Source organism: Aquarana catesbeiana, linkage group LG04, assembly GCF_042186555.1.
Source record: "Aquarana catesbeiana isolate 2022-GZ linkage group LG04, ASM4218655v1, whole genome shotgun sequence".
Classification (NCBI taxonomy): domain Eukaryota; kingdom Metazoa; phylum Chordata; class Amphibia; order Anura; family Ranidae; genus Aquarana; species Aquarana catesbeiana.
The window spans coordinates 61,718,502-61,742,608 of NC_133327.1; the positions used below are offsets into that span (position 1 = coordinate 61,718,502).

At 45.4% G+C, this 24,107-nt stretch overlaps 1 protein-coding gene across 4 annotated transcripts in view; it reads right to left on the bottom strand.

Annotated features, from left to right (window-relative positions):
* LOC141139297 (adhesion G protein-coupled receptor F5-like) overlaps positions 1 to 24,107 on the bottom strand; it is a 343,899-nt gene that overhangs the window by 30,764 nt on the left and 289,028 nt on the right. For all 4 annotated transcript variants that reach the window (XM_073625269.1, XM_073625266.1, XM_073625268.1 and 1 more), the window contains 2 exons: positions 9,183 to 9,362; positions 459 to 1,796 (listed from right to left, as the gene is read on the bottom strand). In XM_073625269.1, the coding sequence (XP_073481370.1) occupies positions 459 to 1,796; positions 9,183 to 9,362 (1,518 nt within the window). The remainder of the gene's footprint in view (positions 1 to 458; positions 1,797 to 9,182; positions 9,363 to 24,107) is intronic.

Below are 24,107 nucleotides of genomic sequence, written 5' to 3' on the forward strand. Positions count from 1 at the left end.
ACCTCACATGTTTATTCTCACATGTTCAATATTGTAGCGCTGCACTTGTTTGTTGTTTTGTGCTTACAATGATCAGCTTTTATTTACTTATGTAAAACCTTTATCTCAAACTGGTGCTGTAACTGCTTTTAAAGTGTTAGCTGAAGTTTGGCTTTAATTTGTTAGCATGTCTAAATTTGCCGGTACATCTAACACTCCACTTCCTCCAAACCAACAGTGGTACTGTCTGAAAATGTCTCTGCTGATCTCTAATCCAGAGTGGGGGCTCTCTAATACAGGGGCTTTGTTACTGGCCTAATCACCAGATGAAAACAGAGGGGAACCCCCCCCACCCCACCCCCCGAAAAAAAAAGAAAATTAATGCAGCCACTACATGATTGGTAACCCAAAACCAAATATTTTGGGCGTAATAAATACCTCTTAAATATATACTACTGCATGTACTTTATTACAGTTACCTGAAATGAATTGAGCGCGGCAAATATTCCATTGATCACTAGGTTGTCGGGATGAATTACAACTCCCAGACCGAATCCCCAGGTGGTTCCGAGAAGAGGAGTGAGGATTGCCATGGTTTTAGCAATCAAAATCAAAGTTTTCCTTTCTTCTTTTCCTGATTGTTCACCAATTGTAGGCCTCATTAATTTGAAGATGACCACCACCAGGATCAGTATGTCAACAAATACAATGGTTAAAGCTGGCACCACGAAGGCAAGGAACGACCTGGAGTCACTGTAGTCAAGCCAGCAGAATTTGCTGCTTATAAATCTTTTACTGGGTTCTGTTGAAGCCACAGTGATAATGGTTATAAGGAGTGGACAACCATAACCCAGGAGGAAAGCTATGATCATCATGGTCTTCCTACTCATGTCATGCAAGATGTAGACCATGCGATAAAAAAGAATAAGTCCTGTGGTCAGCATCCAGAAAAACAAAGACAAGTAGAAGAAGAAGCTAAAGAAGGCAGCGGCTTTGCATGCAGCTGATCCTTTATTGTTCTCTACTAGTGCCGCTCCAATGATAAACCAGATATCAGCTACCAGAAGCGTTACAGCAATATTTACCAGGCAGACGTGACGTATGTAGGAGGTCTTGTTTTTGATAACCGAGTCCCACACTAAGGTCTCAATGAGCAGAGTAATCACCAAGCAAGCAAGAGAGATTCCAACTCCAATGTAAGTAATGATTTCTAAAAATTTTTCATTTTGAATTGATGATCCCATAAGGATTGAGAAAGAAGTCAAATGGTTACATGTGCATACTATCACATTGTCTACCGTACTGGGGGTACAACCGCTGCTACTCCAAATGTTCTGAGTCAAGTCAAACCAGACGCATTCTGGATTCTCTAGTGATTTAATACTCTCAGTAAAGCTCATATTTATTTTAAATGTACTGCTGTCAATGTTTGTACTGGAGTTCTTACCAAGGATTGTTGACATAACCAGACCGTTGACCACCTGTGTGTTATTTTTTGGCAAAATGTCCTTCATTGTTCCGTAAGCAATGGTAACTATTTGGGTAGAGTTGCCTGTTAATGTGCCCCCATTGATAAACACATTTCCAGTTAAATTTTGCAAGGAGAAATTCTTGTTGTAGCTTTCATCATTGGTCACAACTTTTCCATAAAGCTGAATATTGTTGAGAGAATCATTTTTAAAATCGATTGTTTCATTGAAGTTCAGATTTTCTGCAAATTTCTCAACAGAATTCAGAATAGTTACACTGTTGCTGTTAGTATTACTGCTCCAAGCGTTGGATGCGGTCACCACAACATCAACTGTTTTTATAAAGTTCTAGGAGAAGAAAAAACTGGCGTAATTATTTTGCTAAGACCAGTTAGCTGTAAAAGCTTCAAATTACTCAACAACAATAGAATCGATAGGCTACATTCATAGGGTATAAAAGCATTGCCAAAAGAACTGAAAACTGGGCGATACCTGAATGTTTATCTGAAATAGGGAGGTGGAGATGTAGTTCCAAGAGGAGGTGTTGTCATAAATATATATTTATTGCATGCGCGCGGGAGCCGCCAGTCACGGCATGACCCGAGCTAGAAACGGCACAGCGTGCCCTTTCTAACTCCGGCGCATGTGCAGAAGAAATTGCCGTACGGCGAACTGCAAATATCTCCTAGACCATGTAAGTCTAGGAGATATTTCAAGCACCTACAGGTAAGCCTTAATCTAGGCTTACCTGTAGGTTAAAGTGGTCTGTAAGGGTTTACAACCACTTTAAAGGCTTTTAAAGTGTTGCCTACGGACAATTTTAGTTACCGTACTTTGCTGCCATTTCACAGACATGCAGAATTTTAAATCCTAATATGTTTGGTATCTATTTACCCAGCGCAATATCATCTTTTATATTTTACCAAAATGTTGGGTATTATATTGTCCGCACTAAAATGCACTTAGGTGTAATTTTTCCTGAAAATTTGAAAATACCATTTTTTCTTCAGGTCCCCTGTTTTCAGAAAATATATAATATCTGAAAAAAAATGCTGATTTTTACATGTATGTAAAAAATGTCAAAAATTGCCCGAACAGCAAGTGTTAAAGTAAATTTTAACTCAGCCGTTAGAATCTCAAATAACCTTTAACGCATGGATGTCATTTCAAAGGTATTTTTTTACTATTTTGAAGCATACGGAATTTATTAAATGAATGCTTGTTAATCTTTTAAAAACATTTCTTAAATTAATGATATGTGGTTAACAAATGGACATTAGTGCTCTACTGAACTCCGAAGGCAGCATAGCACTATTAATAAAATGTAAAAATGTGCAAAAGCCAGCCAGCAAACTCTGTACATGACATGTGAAGGACTTATTCCCCAGTCCTCGAATTACCCCTTAACCGTACTCTCCACCCTCCAAAAACCTTCCCACAAATGACTTGACAAGGTATTGGAGTAAATGGCCTTGACGGCCTTTTATTAAAATTAACATAAAACTAAATAAATAACATTTTAAAATAACTTTTTAAATAACCGTTCAGTATTCTCTTGGGGTCTTGGAGGGGAACACACGCCACTGGTCACCGCGATAAACTTCAATAAACTTTAGGCCTCGAGTCGCAACCCCGGACAGCGAGACAGTACCCAACCTTCGCTGTGACCTAACTTTACCCCTTCCTGGTTAACCCCTCGTAACCGGAAGGTACCAGATAAACCCCATATTACATATGGGTACCAACCATGTTATATCTCCATATAACATACATCTCCTCCTTCTCACAGACCCAAAACCACTGCCTAGGCCCTCACCGTAGCCCCCTTCCTAATTACACGTAAACCAGGGAGGGTGGGCGGAAATCTTCACTCCCCGCCACTCACCACTGACATCACTTCCCCCTTTTCTCCTAATTCTTCCTCCTGAGCGCCTCCCCTGCTAGAACCACTCCCCTTCTCTTAAAGTGAAAGCTAGCTAACAGTGTGACTGTGCAGTCCGCACATGTCATGCTGTCCCTCCGCTGATCCCTTCGCTCCCTTGCTCCAGGACTCACTGTATCACCTACAGCAAATAAACAATCTGAAATATTTATAAGTGCAGCGCCATTACACTCAATAATATACCAATTTATACCAATATATACAATATAACAATAGAGTCCAGCATAATCTTCATAATAATATTAGTGAAAATCAGTGAATCAATAAAATAAAAGTGCATATAATACAACGTCCTTAAAGTAGAACTATAGGCAACACTTTTTTATTATTTTGGATAGAGCAAAGGAGGGTTATAGAGCCTTTATTTTTGCTATCTTTGTCCCACTGCAGAGATTTCCTTTCACTTCCTGCCTTATAGCTGTAACAAGAAGCGAGAGGAAATCCCTGAAAATTAAGGGAATCTCATGGGGACACCTAGGTCACCAGAACCAGTGTCTCCATTTGAAGATTTCTCCTCTAATACTTTTCTGGGGACAACCCCAAATTTGTGATTTTCTTTTACTTTGACTTTCAATGATAATGGTAAACAGGGCAAAGAAAGGGTAAAATCTCCCTAACCGGGACACAGACAACAATAAAAACTGACAGGTGTTCTAATCCATCCTCTCTGAATATTGTGAATCTGCTCACCTTGGCAGTGACCTCAAAATTATAAGTCAGAACAAGCATTATTGTATATTGGGATTTTTAACACATGGCCACCTTTAATTGATACTCAGATATTTCTTCTCCACTCCTTCATAAGCATCCACAGGTGACAGGTAAAATTGTCACAATGGCCCAACTTCCTGATGTGCTGTAAGACATGATGGACCTTGTAGTTTCCCTTTATGTGTAGCATTTGGTCAGTTGCTGGTTGGCAGTTCAGAGTGTAGGCTGCACATCAAGTGGTCAGGGCATTGTGACCATTTATCCACGTCATCAGATGCTTACGAATGAGTGGTGGAGTTATATCTGAGTATCCATTAAAGGCAGAGCTGTGGAATAATCCCCTTCCTGATATATCATAGTGCTTGTTCTGACTTCCTTTAGTCTTGAGGTCACTGCCAAGGTGAGCAGATTCACCATATTCATGTGGTGGTGGCAGAAGAGGTGTTTACTGCAGTGAAAAATCATCATTTAATATATTGCACCATTCATTGAAGATTAAAGACTTTTTTTATGCAGTTTATTTTACTGATTTTCACTAATATTATTATGAATATTATGAAGGACTTTATTGTTAGGGTTGTTTTGTATATAGTATAATGGTATAAATTGGTATATTATTAAGTGTAATTGCGTTGCACATATTTATAATAATTTCAGCACAGCACTATTCTTCTGCATAGAAGAAAGAAAAAAAAAAAAGGTATAAAGACAGCCCCATGACTTGCCAAAGCCATGTGACCAGCCTATTTTCCAATCACTGAGTTTTCTCTGCTGCATTAAAGCGGAGTTCCACACAAAAATGGAACTTCCGCTGTCCGGATTCCTCCCCCCCTCCGGGGACATTTGGCACCTTTCAGGGGGGAGGAGGGAGCAGATACCTGTATAATACAGGCATTTGCTCCGCTTCCGACAAGATTGCCACAGTATCCGCGGAGATCTACGCAATGTCCGGCCCCTCCTTTGTCCCCCCTGCTGTCTTCTGGGAGACACACAGGTCCCAGAAGACAGCAGGGACCACTCAGAAGGCGCTGCGCGACTCGCGCATGCGCAGTAGGGAACCAGACTGTGAAGCCGCAAGGCTTCACTTCCTGATTCCCTTACTTAAGATGCCGGAGCCTCCACCGAGGGACAGGTCGGCTTCAGGTGAGGACATCGCAGGCGCAGGTGCCCTGGACAGGTAAGTGTCCTTGTTTTAACAGTCAGCAGCTGTAGTATTTGTAGCTGCTGACTTTTCATTCTTTTTTTTTTTTGTTGGCGGAGCTCCGCTTTAAGCTAAGAACGCAGGCCAAAATGTGAACAAACCTATCAGCTTTCAAAAAAAGAGCCGCTGATCAGGTAAAAGCCTTCAATCTTGATTTATTTAGACTCTCCAAATACAAACAGTTGGGGCTGGTTAATCACAAAGATTTAACGTGTTTCACTCATATTAGAGCTCTGATAAGAGTCAAATGTGTGTGTTATGTTATGTTAAAAAAAATGCTTCCTAACACACTACAGAAGTTTTTATTTTTTTGATTTTTTTTTTTAATACATCCTCTAAAAGTTTATGTTCTTCCATGAAGATAAATACTGTTAAGTCTAGTAAACACATGAAATTAATTTCTTTAACTGTGACCCTAAGCCCCGGTCACACTGATGTGACTTGTCATGTTATTTCAAATAGTTTCAAATCGCATGACAAGTCACACCCTATTGTACACAATGGAGGCAGTCCAATCAGTGTCCATTGGAGTTGCACTGATTTTGAAGCAGTTCTTACACTAATTTTTGTAAGTCCAGGTGTGACTTGCATAGACTTCTGCGCATGAAGACACAGATGTCTTCCAAATAGCACCTGAAATAGTACTACTTTTGAAATCGTGCTACTTCAAGTTGCGATTGGTGGGACCGGGGGGCTAAGAAATAATGAAGATCGCTGTTTCAAGAACAAACATACAACAATCTGGGGGCTTCAATACTCCAGCCTACTTAAAATGACTATCAACAAAAAAATGGGGAGCCGCACGCCAGTTGCCAGCCCAATCACCATATGTAGGAGAACGGTTTCAGCTTGTCTCCTCCCAAGCCCCGCCCATCTGATGCGTTTCACCCTCTCACGGGCTTAGTCATGGCTATGACTAAAGCTGGATACACACTATATAATTTTCTTTAGATTTACCATAACCATATAATATGAGGTCAGACCTAAACACTTTCAATTTGTATGCAATCAGGCAGGCCCTGGCACTACATAGTTGAAGGTAAATCTATAGGAAATTGAACAAAAATTATATAATGTGTATTCAGCTTAAGCCTGTGGGAGTGAGAAATGTTCAGACGGGCGTGGCTTGGGTGCAGACAAGCTAAAGACATTCTTCTACATACAGTGATTGCATAGTTGCCAACATTGTAAAAAAAAAATGTGGGACACTTTTGTGGCTGTAGGCGGAGCTGTCCAATAATTAGAGGGCGGGGCATTCGTCAACGGGCGTGACCTAGCAAAAATAGACAAGTGCGGCGCGCGAAGCGTGGTTTACGCGAAAATGGGCGTGGTTTACGCGGAAATGTGGGCGTGGCTTAAATGGGCGTGGCTCTAGAGGGTGTGGTTAGAGTCTGAAATGAATGAGGGATGGAGAGGGGGAGAGGGGGAGAGAGGGGGAGAGAGAGGGAAATGACGGGACAGCAGCACCAGATCCTACACAATAGAAATATGTGTATTCTAGAAAGTTTAACAATCAGCAGATAAAGATACTCCAAACACCTGGTGTTAGCACTTCAATCATCCCGGCACCATGGTTGTTATGGTGTCAGGATGATTGAAGCGCATTATTTCTATTATTATATTGTAATATAAAATGAAATCATTCAACTCACCATAATGCAGAAACAGTGGGAGCCCCGAGTGTGTCACAAGCCACGTCGCCTGCCACCAGCCGTCCGTCCTTGCTTCAGATGTCCGAGCAGAGTCCGTCCTTGCATCAGATGTCCCCAGCGGAGCCCCCCCTCACACCAGGAGTCCCCGGCGGAGCCCCCCCTCACATCAGGTGTCCCCGGCGGAGCCCCCCCTCACATCAGGTGTCCCCGGCGGAGCAACCCCCTCACATCAGGAGTCCCCGGCGGAGCCCCCCCTCACATCAGGAGTCCCCGGCGGAGCCCCCCTCACATCAGGTGTCCCCGGCGGAGCCCCCCTCACATCAGGTGTCCCCGGCGGAGCCCCCCTCACATCAGGAGTCCCCGGAAGAGCCCCCCCTCACATCAGGAGTCCCCGGCGGAGCCCCCCCTCACACCAGGAGTCCCCGGCGGAGCCCCCCCTCACATCAGGAGTCCCTGGCGGAGCTCCCACTCACATCAGGAGTCCCCGGCGGAGCCCCCCTCACATCAGGAGTCCCCGGCGGAGCCCCCCTCACATCAGGAGTCCCCGGCGGAGCTCCCCCTCACATCAGGAGTCCTCGGCAGAGCCCCCCTCACATCAGGAGTCCCCGGCGGAGCCCCCCTCACACCAGGAGTCCCCGGCGGAGCCCCCCCTCACACCAGGAGTCCCCGGCGGAGCTCCCCCTCATACCAGGAGTCCCCGGCGGAGCCCCCCCTAACATCAGGAGTCCCCGGCAGAGCCCCCCTCACATCAGGAGTCCCCGGCGGAGCCCCCCTCACATCAGGAGTCCCCGGCGGAGCCCCCCCTCACATCAGGAGTCCCCGGCGGAGCCCCCCCTCACATCAGGAGTCCCCGGCGGAGCCCCCCCTCACATCAGGAGTCCCCGGCGGAGCCCCCCCTCACATCAGGTGTCCCCAGTGCCCCCCCACTCACATCAGGTGTCCCCAGTGCCCCCCCCCCTCACATCAGGTGTCCCCAGTGCCCCCCCCACTCACATCAGGAGTCCCCAGTGCCCCCCCCACTCACATCAGGTGTCCCCAGTGCCCGCCCCACTCACATCAGGTGTCCCCAGTGCCCCCCCCACTCACATCAGGTGTCCCCAGTGCCCCCCCTCACATCAGGTGTCCCCAGTGCCCCCCCCACTCACATCAGGTGTCCCCAGTGCCCCCTCACATCAGGTGTCCCCAGTGCCCCCCCCACTCACATCAGGTGTCCCCAGTGCCCCCCCCACTCACATCAGGTGTCCCCAGTGCCCCCCCCACTCACATCAGGTGTCCCCAGTGCCCCCCCACTCACATCAGGTGTCCCCAGTGCCCCCCCTCACATCAGGTGTCCCCAGTGCCCCCCCCACTCACATCAGGAGTCCCCAGTGCCCCCCCACTCACATCAGGTGTCCCCAGTGCCCCCCCCCACTCACATCAGGTGTCCCCAGTGCCCCCCCTCACATCAGGTGTCCCCAGTGCCCCCCCACTCACATCAGGTGTCCCCAGTGCCCCCTCACATCAGGTGTCCCCAGTGCCCCCCCCACTCACATCAGGTGTCCCCAGTGCCCCCCCCCCACTCACATCAGGTGTCCCCAGTGCCCCCCCCACTCACATCAGGTGTCCCCAGTGCCCCCCCTCACATCAGGTGTCCCCAGTGCCCCCCCCACTCACATCAGGTGTCCCCAGTGCCCCCCCCACTCACATCAGGTGTCCCCAGTGCCCCCCCCACTCACATCAGGTGTCCCCAGTGCCCCCCCTCACATCAGGTGTCCCCAGTGCCCCCCCCACTCACATCAGGTGTCCCCAGTGCCCCCCCCTCACTCACCTCAGGTGTCCCACAGCGGTGCGCGCGTTCCCCCCCACCTAGAACCCCCGCCCCTTTCCATATCAGACTGGCAGCGGGGCGGGGGGTAGGCGGGCCGAGGCGGAGCGGGGCAGGGGGTGGGCGGCGACGCAGAAGCTTCGTCTAGCCCCCCCCAGCCGTCTTCCTGAACTTCAACAAAATGGCGGCCGGCGGAGACAATGTCTCCGCCGGCCGCCGACCTCTAGCGGCGGTGGCGGCGGCTTCAAATTCGGGACATTTCCCGGGACACCACAAATCCGGGAATGAAGTCCAAGTCCCGGGAATGTCCCGGGAAATCCGGGACAGTTGGCAGCTATGTGATTGGGCTGGCTACTAGTGTGCAGCTCTTCATTATTTTTGATAGTGAATTTCTTTTATGTTTGGCTGATATAGACAGACATACCTGCATCACGGCAGGCTCCACTGTTACATTTGCGCTTGAGACTGTGGATATTATGTTCACCATGAGCTGTAAAGTTTGGGAGGAGCTTGCAATGTTTGCTGTCTGGTTGGTGGCTGTGGCACTGATATTTTGAAGTAATCTTGGCAAATCTTGCTGTACTGCCGGACCTTTTAATACATCCTATGTTAAAGTGATAGAGGAAAGAAGAATATTGCTGAATTAGTTATCTTATACACTTCTTTTTATGCTATATTTTCTTCACATGCTGTACACTTCAATATTTGCCAAGTTAAAGTGGATTTTCCACAGAGAAAGCATAGGACTTTTGTCTGAAGGGCGTTGGCCATTAACTTGTCTTGCATACAAACAGCAAAGAATTGTCAGCCAACAAACACGAAACTACGTGGTTTTTCAGCTCTTTAGCGCCACTTTGGGCAACTTCTGCTAATGTTGTGTTATGGTTAGCATTGCTTCTGAGCAAGCGTGTTTGTACTTTGGAGTTTTGTCCGAAGGACTTCTGTACACACGATCGAATAATCCGACAACACACAATTGTTGGCGGAAAATTTTGAAGCATGCTATCCCACATTTCTTGGCGGAAAATCTGACAACAATTGTCCAATGAAGCATACAAACAGTCGGATTTTCCAACAACAGCCTGTCATCACACATTTCCCGTCGGAAAATCCGATCGTGTGTACAGGCCTTTAGAATCTCTTCCAGGTTTTGATGATAAATAGTTGATATCCAGCTCTTAACCAGTCCAGTTTACTTCTAGTTTAATCTCTATACTATGACCAGAGATTTTTTTACATTTCAGCAATGAGCTAACAAAGTAATACATATATGTTCTTTCACTACAAATAGCCCTAACCCAGGCAATACAGTCTTGAAAAAAAAAAAGATTTTATTTTCTATGCAATCTATAGACAAAGTTATAACCAAATCAAAAAATTAGCTTTTTATCTAGTCTGACCAAAATTAGTTAACCACTTCAATACTGGGCACTTTTACCCCCTTCCTGCCTAGGCCAACTTTCAGCTTTCAGCGCAGTCGCACATTGAATGAGTATTGCGCGGTCATGCAACGCAGTACCCTAATGAAATTTTTAGCATTTTGTTCACAGAACTAGATCTTTATTTTGGTGGTATTTAATCACCACTGGGATTTTTATCTTTTGCTAAAAAAACGAATGAATACTGAAAATGTTCACGTTTTCCTTTGTTTCTGGTATAAAATAATTGTTCTTCATAAATTTAGGCCAACATGTATTCTGCTACATTTCTTTTGTGAAATAACCCAAATCAGTGTACACTATTTAGTCTGTAGGAAAGTTATAAAGTCCACAAGCTATGGTATATATATATGAAAATTGATCAATCCTGACACTGACAGCCTATCATTTCTTGAGGCCCAAAAATGTCAGGACAGTACAAATATCCCCCAAATTACCCCTTTTTGAATGTAGACAGTCCACTGTACTCAGTAAGAGGCATGGCAAGCTTTTTAAAGTTGTAATTTTTTGTCATAAATTTTGGAAAATGAAGAAATGAAAACAAGACTACAAAAATAAATAATAATCATGTCTTTACAATTTTTTTATTAAATGTTTTTCTTTTTTATTTTATATATATATATACATACACACACACACACACACATATATACACAGCAAAATTATAAACGCAACACTTTTGTGTTTGCCCCTATTTATCATGAGCTGAACGCAAAGATCTATGACTTTTTCTATGTACACAAAAGGCCTATTTCTCTCAAATATTGTTCACAAAGCTGTCTAAATCTGCGTAAATGTGTTAGGCTTGGTTCAAACGAATGCGTTTTTTGATGCATTTTGCAGAAATACAGGGACATTTTTTAACATGGGTTCCTATGGAACATGTTCACATCAATGCATTTTTTGTGCCTCTGCATTTTTGGAAAGGGTTGGGGACTGTTCCCGCAAAATGCAGTGTTTTGCATGTAATAGAATTCAATGGACCCGCATCCAAAACGCAAGTACCGCCTTTTTACTGCGTTTTTACGGCGATTTTGCCGCAATTTGCGTTTCGCGTTTTTTTTTTATTTCTTTTTTTACACTGTATATAGCTAGTTGCTAAGGAGGGGGCCGGGAAGCCGGCCGCCGTGTCCTTAACCGATGGCTGTCATCAGCTGTCAGCTGGCTTCCTGCTCAATGTAAAAAAAAAAAAGCCGGCTAAAAAAAAAAATTTCTGAAAAAAAACAGCGTGGGGTCCCCCCCCAGGTCCATACCAGGCCCTTGGGTCTAGTATGGATTCGGAGGGGACACCCATGCCAAAAAAAAAAATGGAGTGGGGTTCCCCCCTAAATCCATACCAGACCCTTATCCGAGCATGCAGCCCGGCAGGTCAGGAAAGGGAGGGGATGAGCAAGCGCCCCCCCTCTTGAACCATACCAGGCCGCATGCCCTCAACATGGGGGGATGGGTGCTTCGGGGCAGGGGGGCTCTGCCCCCCCACCCCAAAGCACCTTGCCCCCATGTTGATGGGGACAAGGGCCTCTTCCCGACAACCCTTGCCCGGTGATTGTCAGGGTTTGCGGGCGGGGGGCTTTTCTGAATCTGGAAGCCCCCTTTAACAAGGAGGCCCCAAGATCCCGGCCCCCCCTACCCATTCACTAAAAAAAAAGTAGTGTAGTGTTAAAAAATATAGTAGACAAGTTTTTGATAAGTCTTTTATTAAAAATCTTGTTCTTCTTCTCCGCTTCTTCCTCTGGTCTTCCTCCATCTTCTCCTGCATCTTCATCCTCCGGTCTTCTCCTTCTCCCCCTGCTTCTTCTTCCGCTCTTCTTCTGTCTTTGTCCGGTGTTCTTCTTCTTCCTCTGCCGCCGCTCCAGCCGACGACCCTCCTCCGATTCTGCGTCCTGGTGATCTGTAGACGCCGATGTCCTGCACTTCTTAAATAACGATGGGGCGTGGCAATTGGAATACGTCATCCGGAGGCCACACCCCTTGTGACGTCACAGTCCCATCATGCCCTGGGACTGTAACATAATAAGGGGCGGGGTCACCGTGTGACATCTCCCGTGACCACGCCCCATCCCTATATAAGTCGTTGCTGACCGCGCACACCGCATTACAGTGGGAGAGAGCATCATGTCAACATCGGAAGAAGAGAAGAGGGAAGAAGATGGCAGAGAAGACCGGGCCACCGCTAGCAAAAGAGCGGGCAAAAGAGCAGAAGATAGCAGAGGAGCCCGACAGAAGATACCGGAGAGTGGGAGAAGAACCGGAGAGCGCAGAGAAGAGGCCGGAGAGCGCGGAGAAGAAGGAAGAGACTAGGCTACAGGCCTGAAGCAGCCGTGTGGCAATAACGTAAGCCAGGAAGCTGTAAGAGAGTGTGTCACCAGAGGTACAGTGTGGGTACTAAATAGGGACACAGTTACAGGGTCAAGAGGACCGAGGTCAACGCCTGAACAGCAGTACTTTGTCACAGTAAGTGGGCTTAGCACTATATGACCATATAGTGTGACCAAACCCCTGTATTTTTTGAATATGTTCAGGTGTTCAGGTGTTTTTAACTAGCCCTGCAGGAAATGTCATTCTTGTATGTGTGCACTGTAAAATATTTTGTACTGTTTATAGGTCTTACAGCAGCACCATCTTGAATTTAAATGCATTGTATGGTGTGCCCCCCAAATATGTACTTGTATGTTGTAATAGGCCCTGACCAGGTTTTTGGGCTGGAGCACTCCTCCCCCTCCTCATTACCTCCTATTTAGTGGCCACCAGTGATTAGGATGTATCCCTTTCAGTTCTCCCACATAGAGGAGTTCAGCTCCCATGGTTGAGACAGAGGATCTTCCATTCTATTACTAGTGTAGGACCCACTAATTCGGGGTACTTTGTCGCAGTAAGTGGGCTTAGCACTATATGACCATATAGTGTGACCAAACCCCCGTATTTTTTTAATATGTTCAGGTGTTTTTAACTAGCCCTGCAGGAAATGTCATTCTTGTATGTGTGCGCTGTAAAATATTTTGTACTGTTTATAGGTCTTACAGCAGCACCATCTTAAATTTAAATGCATTGTATGGTGTGCCCCCCAAATATGTACTTGAACAGCAGTGCTGACCAGAGAGCCAGGCGGCTCGGAATTTTCCATTTATTTCATTATTGCTTTGTGGAAGAAACCCCTGCGTGGGAATCCTGAATGGACTGTTTTTCTTTTACTTCAATAAACATGGGCCAAAAAAGCCCTTAGGGCTCTTTCACACGGACGATCCGTATGTCCGTTTTTCATCCTTCCGTTTTTGGATGAAAAACGGACATACATGTATCCCTATGGAGCGTCGGATGTCAGAGGTGACATGTCCGCTGACATCCGACCCGCTCCGATCCGAAAAAGTGTAACAGAGGAAAACCCTACTTTTCCATCCGTTTTCGGATCGGATCGGGTGACGACGGACTCTACGGTCCGTCATCATCCGATCCCCCATAGGGGAGAGCGGCGCTCTGACAGGTCCGTCGCTGCACAGTGTGCAGCGACGGACCTGTCATCTTCCTGCTCAGCGGGGATCGGCGGAGCCATCCCCGCTGAGCAAGCGGGTGTTTACGGGGCGGATCATCACTGATCCGCCCCGTGTGAAAGAGCCCTTAAACTGCATATCTGGCGTAGACTCAGCTCACTGGTAAGCTCTAAGCTGCAGCTAAATAACCCCAATACCACAAGATATATATATATATATATATATATATATATTACACAGTATCTGGAACTTACAGTATCTCACAAAAGTGAGTACACCCCTCACATGTTTGTAAATATTTTATTATACCTTTTCATGTGACAACACTGAAGAAATGACACTTTGCTACAATGTTAAGTAGTGAGTGTACAGCTTGTATAACCGTGTACATTTTCTGTACATTTTCTGTCCCCTCAAAATAACTCAACACGCAGCCATTAATGTCTAAACTGCTGGCAACAAAAGTGAGTACACCCCTAAGTGAAAATGTCCAAACTGGGCCCAATTAGCCATTTTCCCTTCCTGGTGTCAGGTAAATCGTTAGTGTTACAAAGTCTCAGGTGTGAATGGGGAGCAGGTGTGTTAAATTTGGTGTTATTGCTCTCACTCCCTCATACTGGTCACTGGAAGTTCATATGGCACCTCATGGCAAAGAACTCTGAGGGTCTGAAAAAAAGAATTGTTGAGTCCACTTTACTCTGTTTTAATAAAAACGTTTTTAGTCCTGACATATTGCACTATTGGAGGTTTCTCCCTTTTTGTCCCCTATCTCACATTGAGGTACCCCCTCATACCACTGCGATCTTGGAGTGAATCGTTGCGCCCATAGGAGGAGCGCTGTTACACCTACCTACCCAGGGAGGCCAGTGGAGATCTCAGATGGTGATTGCCTGTCATTCATAGCATTGAGGTGAGATTTTTGGGAGACTTTAACATTTAAGAAGCCACAGCAGGATCACTTATGGACAATCCTCTCTATCAATCCTGATAGCAACAGAATCACATCTATTTATTTATTCACTTAAAGAAGTCTTGGACATTTAATAACGCTTGTACAATTTTCTTCATATTATTTATCATTCTCTATTCATTTCATTTTTATTTTTGACTCTCTAAAATACTCATTTCGATTTTATAGCTGTGTTTTTCCCTCACGGAAGGTGTCACACACTTTCTTTTATACGTTTATTAAGGACACTTTTGAAGTATACACTACATGATTTAGGATTATTAGATATATGGTTCATATGTGTATTATTACATATTATACATTGTCACTATATTTGGATGCTTTAGAACACGTTTGTATTTATTTATATATCCCATTTGGTACAATATTTACTCAGTGTATTTATTACCACAATCTGCGCAAAATCACTTTATTCACCTTCATCTACATAAAGATGGCCTAGGTTATAAGAAGATTGCCAAGACCCTGAAACTGAGCTGCAGCATGGTGGCCAAGACCATACAGCGATTTAACAGGACAGAACAGGCCTCGCCATGGTCGACCAAAGAAGTTGAGTGCACGTGCTCAGCGTCATATCCAGAGGTTGTCTTTGGGAAATAGACATATGAGTGCTGCCAGCATTACTGCAGAGGTTGAAGGGGGGGGGTCAGGCTGTCAGTGCTCAGACCATACGGGGGTGTACTCACTTTTGTTGCAAGTGGTTTAGACATTAATGGCTGTGTGATGAGTTATTTTGAGGGGACAGCAAATTTACACTGTTATACAAGCTGTACACTCACTACTTTACATTGTAGCAAAGTGTAATTTCTTCAGTGTTGTTACATGAAAAGATATAATAAAATATTTACAAAAATGTGAGGGGTGTACTCACTTTTATGAGATACTATATCCCTTTCACGCCTAAGCCTATTTCTGATATTTGGTGTTTACAAGTTAAAATCCGTATTTTTTGCTAGAAAATTACTTAGAACCCCCAGACATTATATATATTTTTTAGCAGAGAATCTAGAGAATAAAATGGCAATTGTTGCAATATTTTATGTCACACGGTATTTGTGCAGCGTGTTTTAAATGCAACTTTTTGGGGAAAAAGACACTTTCATGAATTTAAAAAAAACAAAACAGTAAAGTTAGCCCAATTGTTTTTGTATAATGTGAAAGATGATGTTATGCCGAGTAAATGGATACCAAACATGTCACGCTTTAAAATTGCACACACTCGTGGAATGACGACAAACTACGATACCTAAAAATCTCCATAGGTGACGTTTTAAATTTTTTTTTTTACGGTTACCAGGTTAGAGTTACAGAAGAGGTCTAGTGCTAGAATTATTGCTCTCGCTCTGACGATCGTGGCGATACCTCACATGTGTGATTTGAACACCGTTTACACATGCGGGCGCGACTTCCGTATGCGTTTTCTTTGCTGTGTGAGCTCACGGGGATGGGGGCGCTGTAATTTTTTTTTTCTCTTATTTTATTTATTTTTATATTTTTACATTGTGTTTAAAAAAAAAAAAATGTTTGATCACTTTTATTGCTGTCACAAGGAATGTAAACATCCCTTGTGACAGTAACAGGTGACACAGTAATAGGTAACAGGTCGTGATGTCGCTTCCGTGTTTACATACAGGAGACTGGAACAAAGCCGTTTCTGGCTTCGTGGCAGTCTTTGTCTGGGCGTCGGAAGAGGCGGATCGTCGATCGGGTCTCCCGGTGGGACGGGCATCCAGTGTAGCCTATATCTACAGTGCATTTGGTGGTGTACTGTTTCTAATACACTTCAGGCGGTATATATATATATGGTTGAAGCCCCATGGCCGATACGGACATGGGTAACATTTATAGTTAACATAAGACTTACCATATGAAATGGATCTGGAAGTGTGGACTTACCACATGAAATGGACCTGAAAGTGTGCCTTGGTCTGATGGACGGTATACCAAAATAAGGGGGCAAAAACATTCAGGTAGGGGTATGGTATTTTATTGTTTTTTCAGTTGTTCATTGAGCTCATTTTGAAAATGCCTGTGCCATCTCCACTTGAGGATTAGGGATATAACGGGCGAAGCAAGCTGACTTCCACCTGCCTAGTCTTTTAATGACGTGGTCTGGGACCCCGTGGCGGGATGCCGCCGAGGCCGCTCCAATACGAAAGGAGTGGCCGGAGTACTGACTAGGGTTAAGGTGAAGGTTGCAGAGAAGTATCCTTATGTGTTTCACAAACTGACAGGCACTTAAGGGTTTGACTGGAAATGGTAGAAGGGGGCTGGAGTCCGGTTGTTCAGGCAGGAGTGACAGAAGATGATTGAGTACTGTGACTGGACACCAGCTATTATTGGTTTTGTTAAGGTGGATGTCCACTCCAGAGCCTGCCTGCTGGGTTTTAGAAACCACAAGGTGGAGGATGAAGTGGTCATGGTAGCGAACCAAGTGCCGTCTGCGTAGCACTTGGCCTGCGGGGTTGCTACAGGTGAACTCGCCAGGTCGCAAGAACCCATAGTAGGCCAAGTATATGGCAGCTTGTAGGACCGTACTGGGGAGAAGACCAAATGGAGAAGTATTCAGGATGGTCGACATACCCCTAAAGATGGGCCCCGTTATGGGTAAACGTTTGGTACTGACCACCAGTTGGTGTTTCTGGGTGCCACGTAGGATGGCTGGGATAGCGTGGGATGAAAACAGAGAAGACTTTGCGGGGTCTTGTAGAGTCAAGAAATGTTGTATGCCGGCTAGGTATAGCCGAATAGTATTATGAGATAAGGCCAGCTGAGTATGGCAATATGAAATGAAGGCCAGTACGTGCTTGACATCTGTTTCCTTGGAGCAGGGTGCCAGGAATTTATTGAACGCACTCCAAGCTGTCTGGTAGGCTTTGAGTGTGTTATGGGACAGTGAGTAGTTGATGAGCTGGGTCGCTCCTTGTAGGTGTTGCACTAGTCCAGGGTCAGCTGAGACCAAACGGGGATAGGGGCCGAAACTGGATCGGCTCCGGGAACTTGTTTGAAAAAGGAAGTATAATTAAAACGTGACAGTGCGTCTGCTGCTAGGTTGTACTTGCCTGGAATAAATGAACAGTGAATATTAAACTGATGTTGTAAAGACAGTTGTACCAGTCTGTGCAGGAAGGACATGACTGATAGGGACTTGGACCTGCCTTTGTTGATAATGTCTGCCGTGGCCTGATTGTCGGTGGTGAAGATCACAGTTTGCCCTGTCCAATGATGACCCCAGAGCTGTGCAGCTGCCACTATAGGATAGAGCTCGAAGAGGGAGGATGTTTGGGTGAAGCCAGGTATTAACAGTATCTGTGGTGGCCAGGGTCCTGAAAACCATTGGTGGCCAAAAATTGCCGCGAAGCCTGTGGAAGCTGCAGCATCTGTCACCACCTGGGGTGAAAGGGACGAGACCGTAAGTATGAATAGGGATATACCATTCCAGGTGGAAAGGAATTCCTCCCACATGGATAGGTCCGCTACTGCTGCGGTATCTAGATTGAGGATCTGATTGGGGTCTTGTGTTTGTGACAAAAATATCAGCAGACGTGACACAAAGGTGCGACCCTGTGGAATGATTCGCATGACGAAATTAAGCATTCCCAGGAGAGATTGCAGCTGCTTTTTTGGTACACCCCCTAGTGTGGGTGAATTCTCGAAGGATCGCCCTAATGCGGGTTAGTTTGTCGAGGGGGAGGCTGGCCTGCATGGTGCAGGTGTCTAAGTTGACCCCGAGGAAGGTAATGTTGTGTGCTGGACCGTCAACTTTATGCTCAGCGATGGGAACACTGAGATTTCCGAATACGACTCTAAGTTTGTCGAGGTCTCCTGGGGGCATGCTGGGTGGTTCTATTAGTAAGAAGTCGTCCAGGTAATGGATGACCTCTTGACACTGAGCTTTGTGCAAGAGTATCCAGGCGAGGGACTGAGCGAATGTGTCGAAAAGCCAAGGACTACTCTTCGAACCGAAAGTCAATTTCGTGGCAAAATAGTATGCCTCCTTCCACTTAATGCCATGCCAGCACCAAAGGGACGGGGTGGATAGGCAGGAGCTTGAAGGCGTCCAAGATGTCGGCTTTGGAGAGCCAGGCGCCTGTACCTGCTTTGATGATCGCTTGGATTGCCATATCCAGAGGAATATTTTAGGGAGAATTCTTCGGAGGGGATTAGGGAATTGAGACTGGGAATGTGGGAAGAATGAGGCGCAGACAGGTCGTACACCAAGCGTAATTTATTTGAGAACTTGCCCTTGACAAGCCCAATAGGGCTGACTCTCCAAGTACTGAAAGGGGGCTGAGTGAAGGGGCCTATAACGAAATCTCTGTCTATTTCTGCCTGTAAGAGCTGGTCTATGGCCTGCTCGTCGGTGGCCGCTGAGCGGAGATTCCTGCATTCGTAGGTAGTATGGGGCAGTGAAATGAGGCCGGTGTGAAACCCTACTGTGAATCCCTGGATAAGGTAGGTGGCCAGGGAGGGAGTGGGGTGTGAGGTGAGGTAGAGCCCTAGCCACAGAACGTTGACTCGGCTTTGTCATGCCCTCTTCTGTTGCTTGACTTCGCACTTCCTTGGATGCGCCCTCTGGCATAGGGTGCAGATGTGGAGCAGGCGGCACTGACTGAAGTCGTAGGACCCGTAATTATAATTGTTGCAGATGGCTGCCCCTCCCACGGTTCGGACTGGGCGTCTGAATTTGTCCAACTGAGGCGTTTGTGCAGGGGCCGACTGGCCCTGAAGTGCAACGGAGGTAGAGGGAAATTCAAAGGGGCGTCTGATTGTCGCATTGGCGCACCAGGTGGCGGTGTGAGTGGAGGACTGGCAAATTGTGCACAGTGGTGAGTGCAAGCCGGCAAAGTGGCGACAGAACAGCTCTGTGTCCATGAGGCTCCAATTTGTGCTTGTTTGAAATTGTGTGAGTCTGGCTGCTGCCTTTGCGGAAAAAGAACGATGATAATCGTAGAAAGAAAATCCTCCATACTTGTAGCCCAGGTCTACTACAGTATGGAGGTATAAGTCCAGCTCTTCCCTCCTGCTGGGAGCAGCTGAACATAGGACATCCCTCAGCATGCCAAAGGCCAATGTAAATTCTGGGACGGATCATTTCCGATTGAGTCTGGGGTCTTTGGCTTTAAGGACCACCGACACCTCACCCCAGGTATAGGCCTTATTTTCCGCCAGATCGTGGACGGAAATGAGGAGAGAGGCAAGGTTGACGTCCCTGCTGTCCAGGATGTCCTTCCTGATGCTGGCTGGAATGAAATGGGAGGGGTAGACAATGGGGCTCCACCCTGTGGTACCTGCAGTATGGGGTATCAAAACTTGGGTTGCGGTCGGGTCAGGAATAGCTGCGGCCGGCCGAGCCTCCAGGAATCACTCTGGTTTGTACGTCCGTGCCCGAGGAAGACAGGGACGATACCATAGTGTGGAGTTTTGAGATGGCAGAAGATATTGACTGGAGGGACGCCTGCTGGGTGCTGGGTCCTGCTGTGGCTGGTGGAGGGAAGAGGAGCTTGAAGAGCTCACCCTTCCTGGCTGTAGCGGGAAAGGGCACGCCTCTGTGTCTTATTTCTGCAGTCAACTTGGGGATGGTCCATCCCCTGAGGGACTGCACACTGCCGCTCTCTGAGACCGGAGAGGGTGACTGAGGGGCCGTGAGGTCTTCGCTGCCGGCCTGAGACATGGTTTATCTAGATACGATGGAACCTGTTGGGTGACATGAATTTCAAGTTTGCTTCTTTTCCCTATAAGGCATACGTACCCAGCTTGTGGTCTTTCGGGGTTTTTTTTTTTTTTTTACCTGGGGGGATATCGTCCAACCTGTTGCAGGGTGGACCTACTGAACTTGACTGACCTGGAGGAAAATGAAAAGGTAACAACTCGTGAAGGGTTTGCTAAGTAAGTTGGAGAAGTAATTTGTATGGTGATTTAGATGACAAGTGCATGGGATAAGATAAATGAGTGAAACATGCATGCCTTCACTGTGGCTCGAACGGTATGCTGCGACTGCGACAAGCTATGAATCGAACTGTGGGGCATGGCATGAAACAAGGCTAAGAGTGTCGTGGCCTACTGGGATGTATCGATGCCTCATAATTGCCCAAGATTCGAACCAAAGTGCTATGTGCAGATAATGAAATGAATTAAATGTTTGCCTTGAACATGAATTAAATAACATCTTGCCATGACAGAGGCTTGACTCGGTCATACTGTGACTGCGATTGACAGCGAACCGGCCTCTGGGGCATGTATTGAAATGAGGCAACAGCAAATATTGGATCACGCCGAACCGAATCGGTGCATCTTGGATGCGACTGGATTCAAATCGGAGCGCAGTATGTAACAATGAAATGATTGAAATGTTTGACAGAGTTGCGGATCGGTCGCACCGCATCTGCGACTAACAACGATCCAGACTCTGGAGCATGTACTGAAATGAGGCCAAACAACTGGGGCACACCGTAATGAATCGGTACATCATGGATGCAACTGGATTCGAATCGGAGCGCTGTACGTGACAGTGAAAAATGGTTTGTTTGCCATGACAGAGGCACGAATCGATCATGCCGCTGTTGCGACTACGAATTGGACTCTGGAGCATGTGCCGAAATGTGGTAAATACCTGGGGCACGCCGAGACGAATCGGTGCACTTTTTATGCGACTGGATTCGTATCGGAACGTGATATGTGACAGTGAAATGATGGCCATGACAGAGACACGAATCAGTACGCCGAAACCTGCGACTGACAATGAACCTGACTCTGGAGCATGTACTGAAATGGGGCCATAAGCAACTGGGGCTCACCGGAGCAAATTGGTGAATCTTTAGATGCGACTGGATTCGAATCGGAGCGCGGTACGTGACTGAAATGATTCGAAATGGTTTGAAATGCTTAGAAATGTTTAGAAATGTTTTAGAAATGTTTATGAAATTAATTAGTATCGAACTGACACGAGTTGCGAATGACAACGACTTGTCTCATGAAGCATGATAAACAGTTTAGACATGCCTGAACGAAGCGACGTCTGCGTCGCGGTGGGGTACAAAATAACGAAATGGCTGACATGATGACGGTACGAGTGGTATGCATTACGATTACGTTGTGAATTTTTGCGATTGATTCGTAAGTTTGATATCACGGTTTAGTGACATGATATCTAACAATGCGTGAAATGAAATACGTCAGCCGAAACCCTACCTGCGACAGCCGAGCCAGGCGCGTTGTACGATTTTACGAATCGGTAACGAGGACCTCGAATCTCGAACACGGAAACTTACTAATACGGGAACTCATGAACACTAGAAATCACGGACGCTGAGTTTCGAATAGTCGGCCTAGTGACGTATAAAGGAGTATATGGATGGGTGTGCCATAGACGTCCAATGATGAAACGCGTAGGGCGTGGCCTAATCTATGTCTTGTATCATCTCCCAAATACACAGGATTGTTGACGGTTTGATTTGATACTTTCTTGCTTGATTTGAGCTGTCTAAATGTGAGTACCGCTCCATCTCTTTGGCTAAATAAAGATTTTAAAAACGTTTTTACGCTATGGGCATCCCTTCTCTCCTATGTTTAACATCAACACGATCCTGAGACTGCCAGGAGCTGCCGCACAGTGGCACAGACTGACTGCATGATACCCCTGTAGGGGTGAAAGGAGTTGGTGAGTGTCTGCACGATAAGAGCGATTTTTAACTACCACTGTCACCAATGAAAATAATATTAAGAAGATTGCACTGAACAATTTTGTTTATGTTTATTTTTGTTTTGTTGTTTTTTGTATAAAACTAGGAAGTTTACACTGATTAATTTTGCTAATTGAGAGGATTTACGCGCTAGCACTATTTACCATATGTGCACACTAGTGGGACTTTTTTCATCACTGTGGTTTCATAATCAGTTTTTTAAAAACACATGGTGTTGGACACTGGAATATATTACTGCTGTTCATTACTGTATGGAATAGAAATAGTGTATGACCACTGTATCAAACACTTTATTGCTTAACCAACACTATTTCTAGGTTTTTGTTTTCTAAAGTACTATATATATATATATATATATATATATATATATATATATTATTTTTTCACCCATTTTTTATATCTGAGGCAAAAATACTCATAACCACCTCGGAGAGGTGAGGGGAGTAGATTACCATCTAAATCAGAACAGCGCCACACCCATCCATATACTCCTTTATAGCTCAGCTTTCTCCACTTTGGTGGTGATTGCTTCTGGGGGGGCAGCAGTTCTAAACCTCCTTAACCAAGCTTTTACCTACCTCCACTGCGCAGGGTTATTATCTAATTATCAAAAGGCCTAGTGACGTAGTATCGCGCACAGGAAACCGACAAATACCACAGGCGAATGGGCTGGTTAAATACCCCCCGGGCTCCTCCCATAAATTCAGGCCACCATACTGGCCTTTCTACATATACAGTGCATTCGGTGCAGTGTTCATTTTGGCAGCAAGTGTTTCGATTTAGTTTAATGCCGCGTACACGCGATCGGATTTCTCGTCGGAAAAAGATATGATGGCTTTTCCGACAGGATTCCGCTTAAGCTTGCCTTGCATACACAGGGTCACACAAAAGTTTGCTGAACTTACTACCGTCAAGAACGTGGTGACGTACAACACTACGACAAACTGAGAAAATTAAGTTCAATGTTTCCGAGCATGCGTAGGAATTTTGCGCGTCGGAATGTGTACAGACGATCGCATTTTCGGATAGGAACTTTTTCCGACCGAAAAATTGAGAACATGCTCTCAATCTTTTGCTGTCAGCAAAAGTCCGATGGAGCATACACACGGTCGCATTTTCTCTCATTGGTCTTTTGCTGGCCGAATTTCCGATTGTGTGTACATGGCATTAATCTTAGTGATTTTGACTAAAATGGCATTTTAGTTTTAGTCCCATTTTAGTCTTCTGCAATTGTTTTAGTCATATTTAGTCGACTAAATCTCCAGTACATTTTAGTCGACTAAAATCATCTAAGTCGAATAAAACTCATTTTAGTCGTCTAAAATCGAATGGATGTCATTAAATTGTAATGCATTTCTCTACAATTTCCAAATTCATATACTGCTGCAGTGAATAATCAAATTTGTTATTATTTATGGTATTTAGGTTTGAAGATGCACTACAGACCAGTGTTCATTTTGACGTCAAATTTCAATTTAGTTTTAGTCATACTCTTTTCACTAAAATGCCATTTTAGTTTTAGTCGTATTTTTAGTCATCTCAATCGTTTTAGTTTCAGTCATATTTTAGTTGACTAAAATAGTATTAATTTGGTCGACGAAAATGTTTTAGTCGACAAAATTAACACTGATTCGGTGGTATATAGTTTCTAATACACTTCAGTCGGTGTACACAGTATATAATACAGTGTTTAACAGGGCCATGTAATTACAATTTTTTTATATATTTCACAGCAGGGCCCCTTCCTGC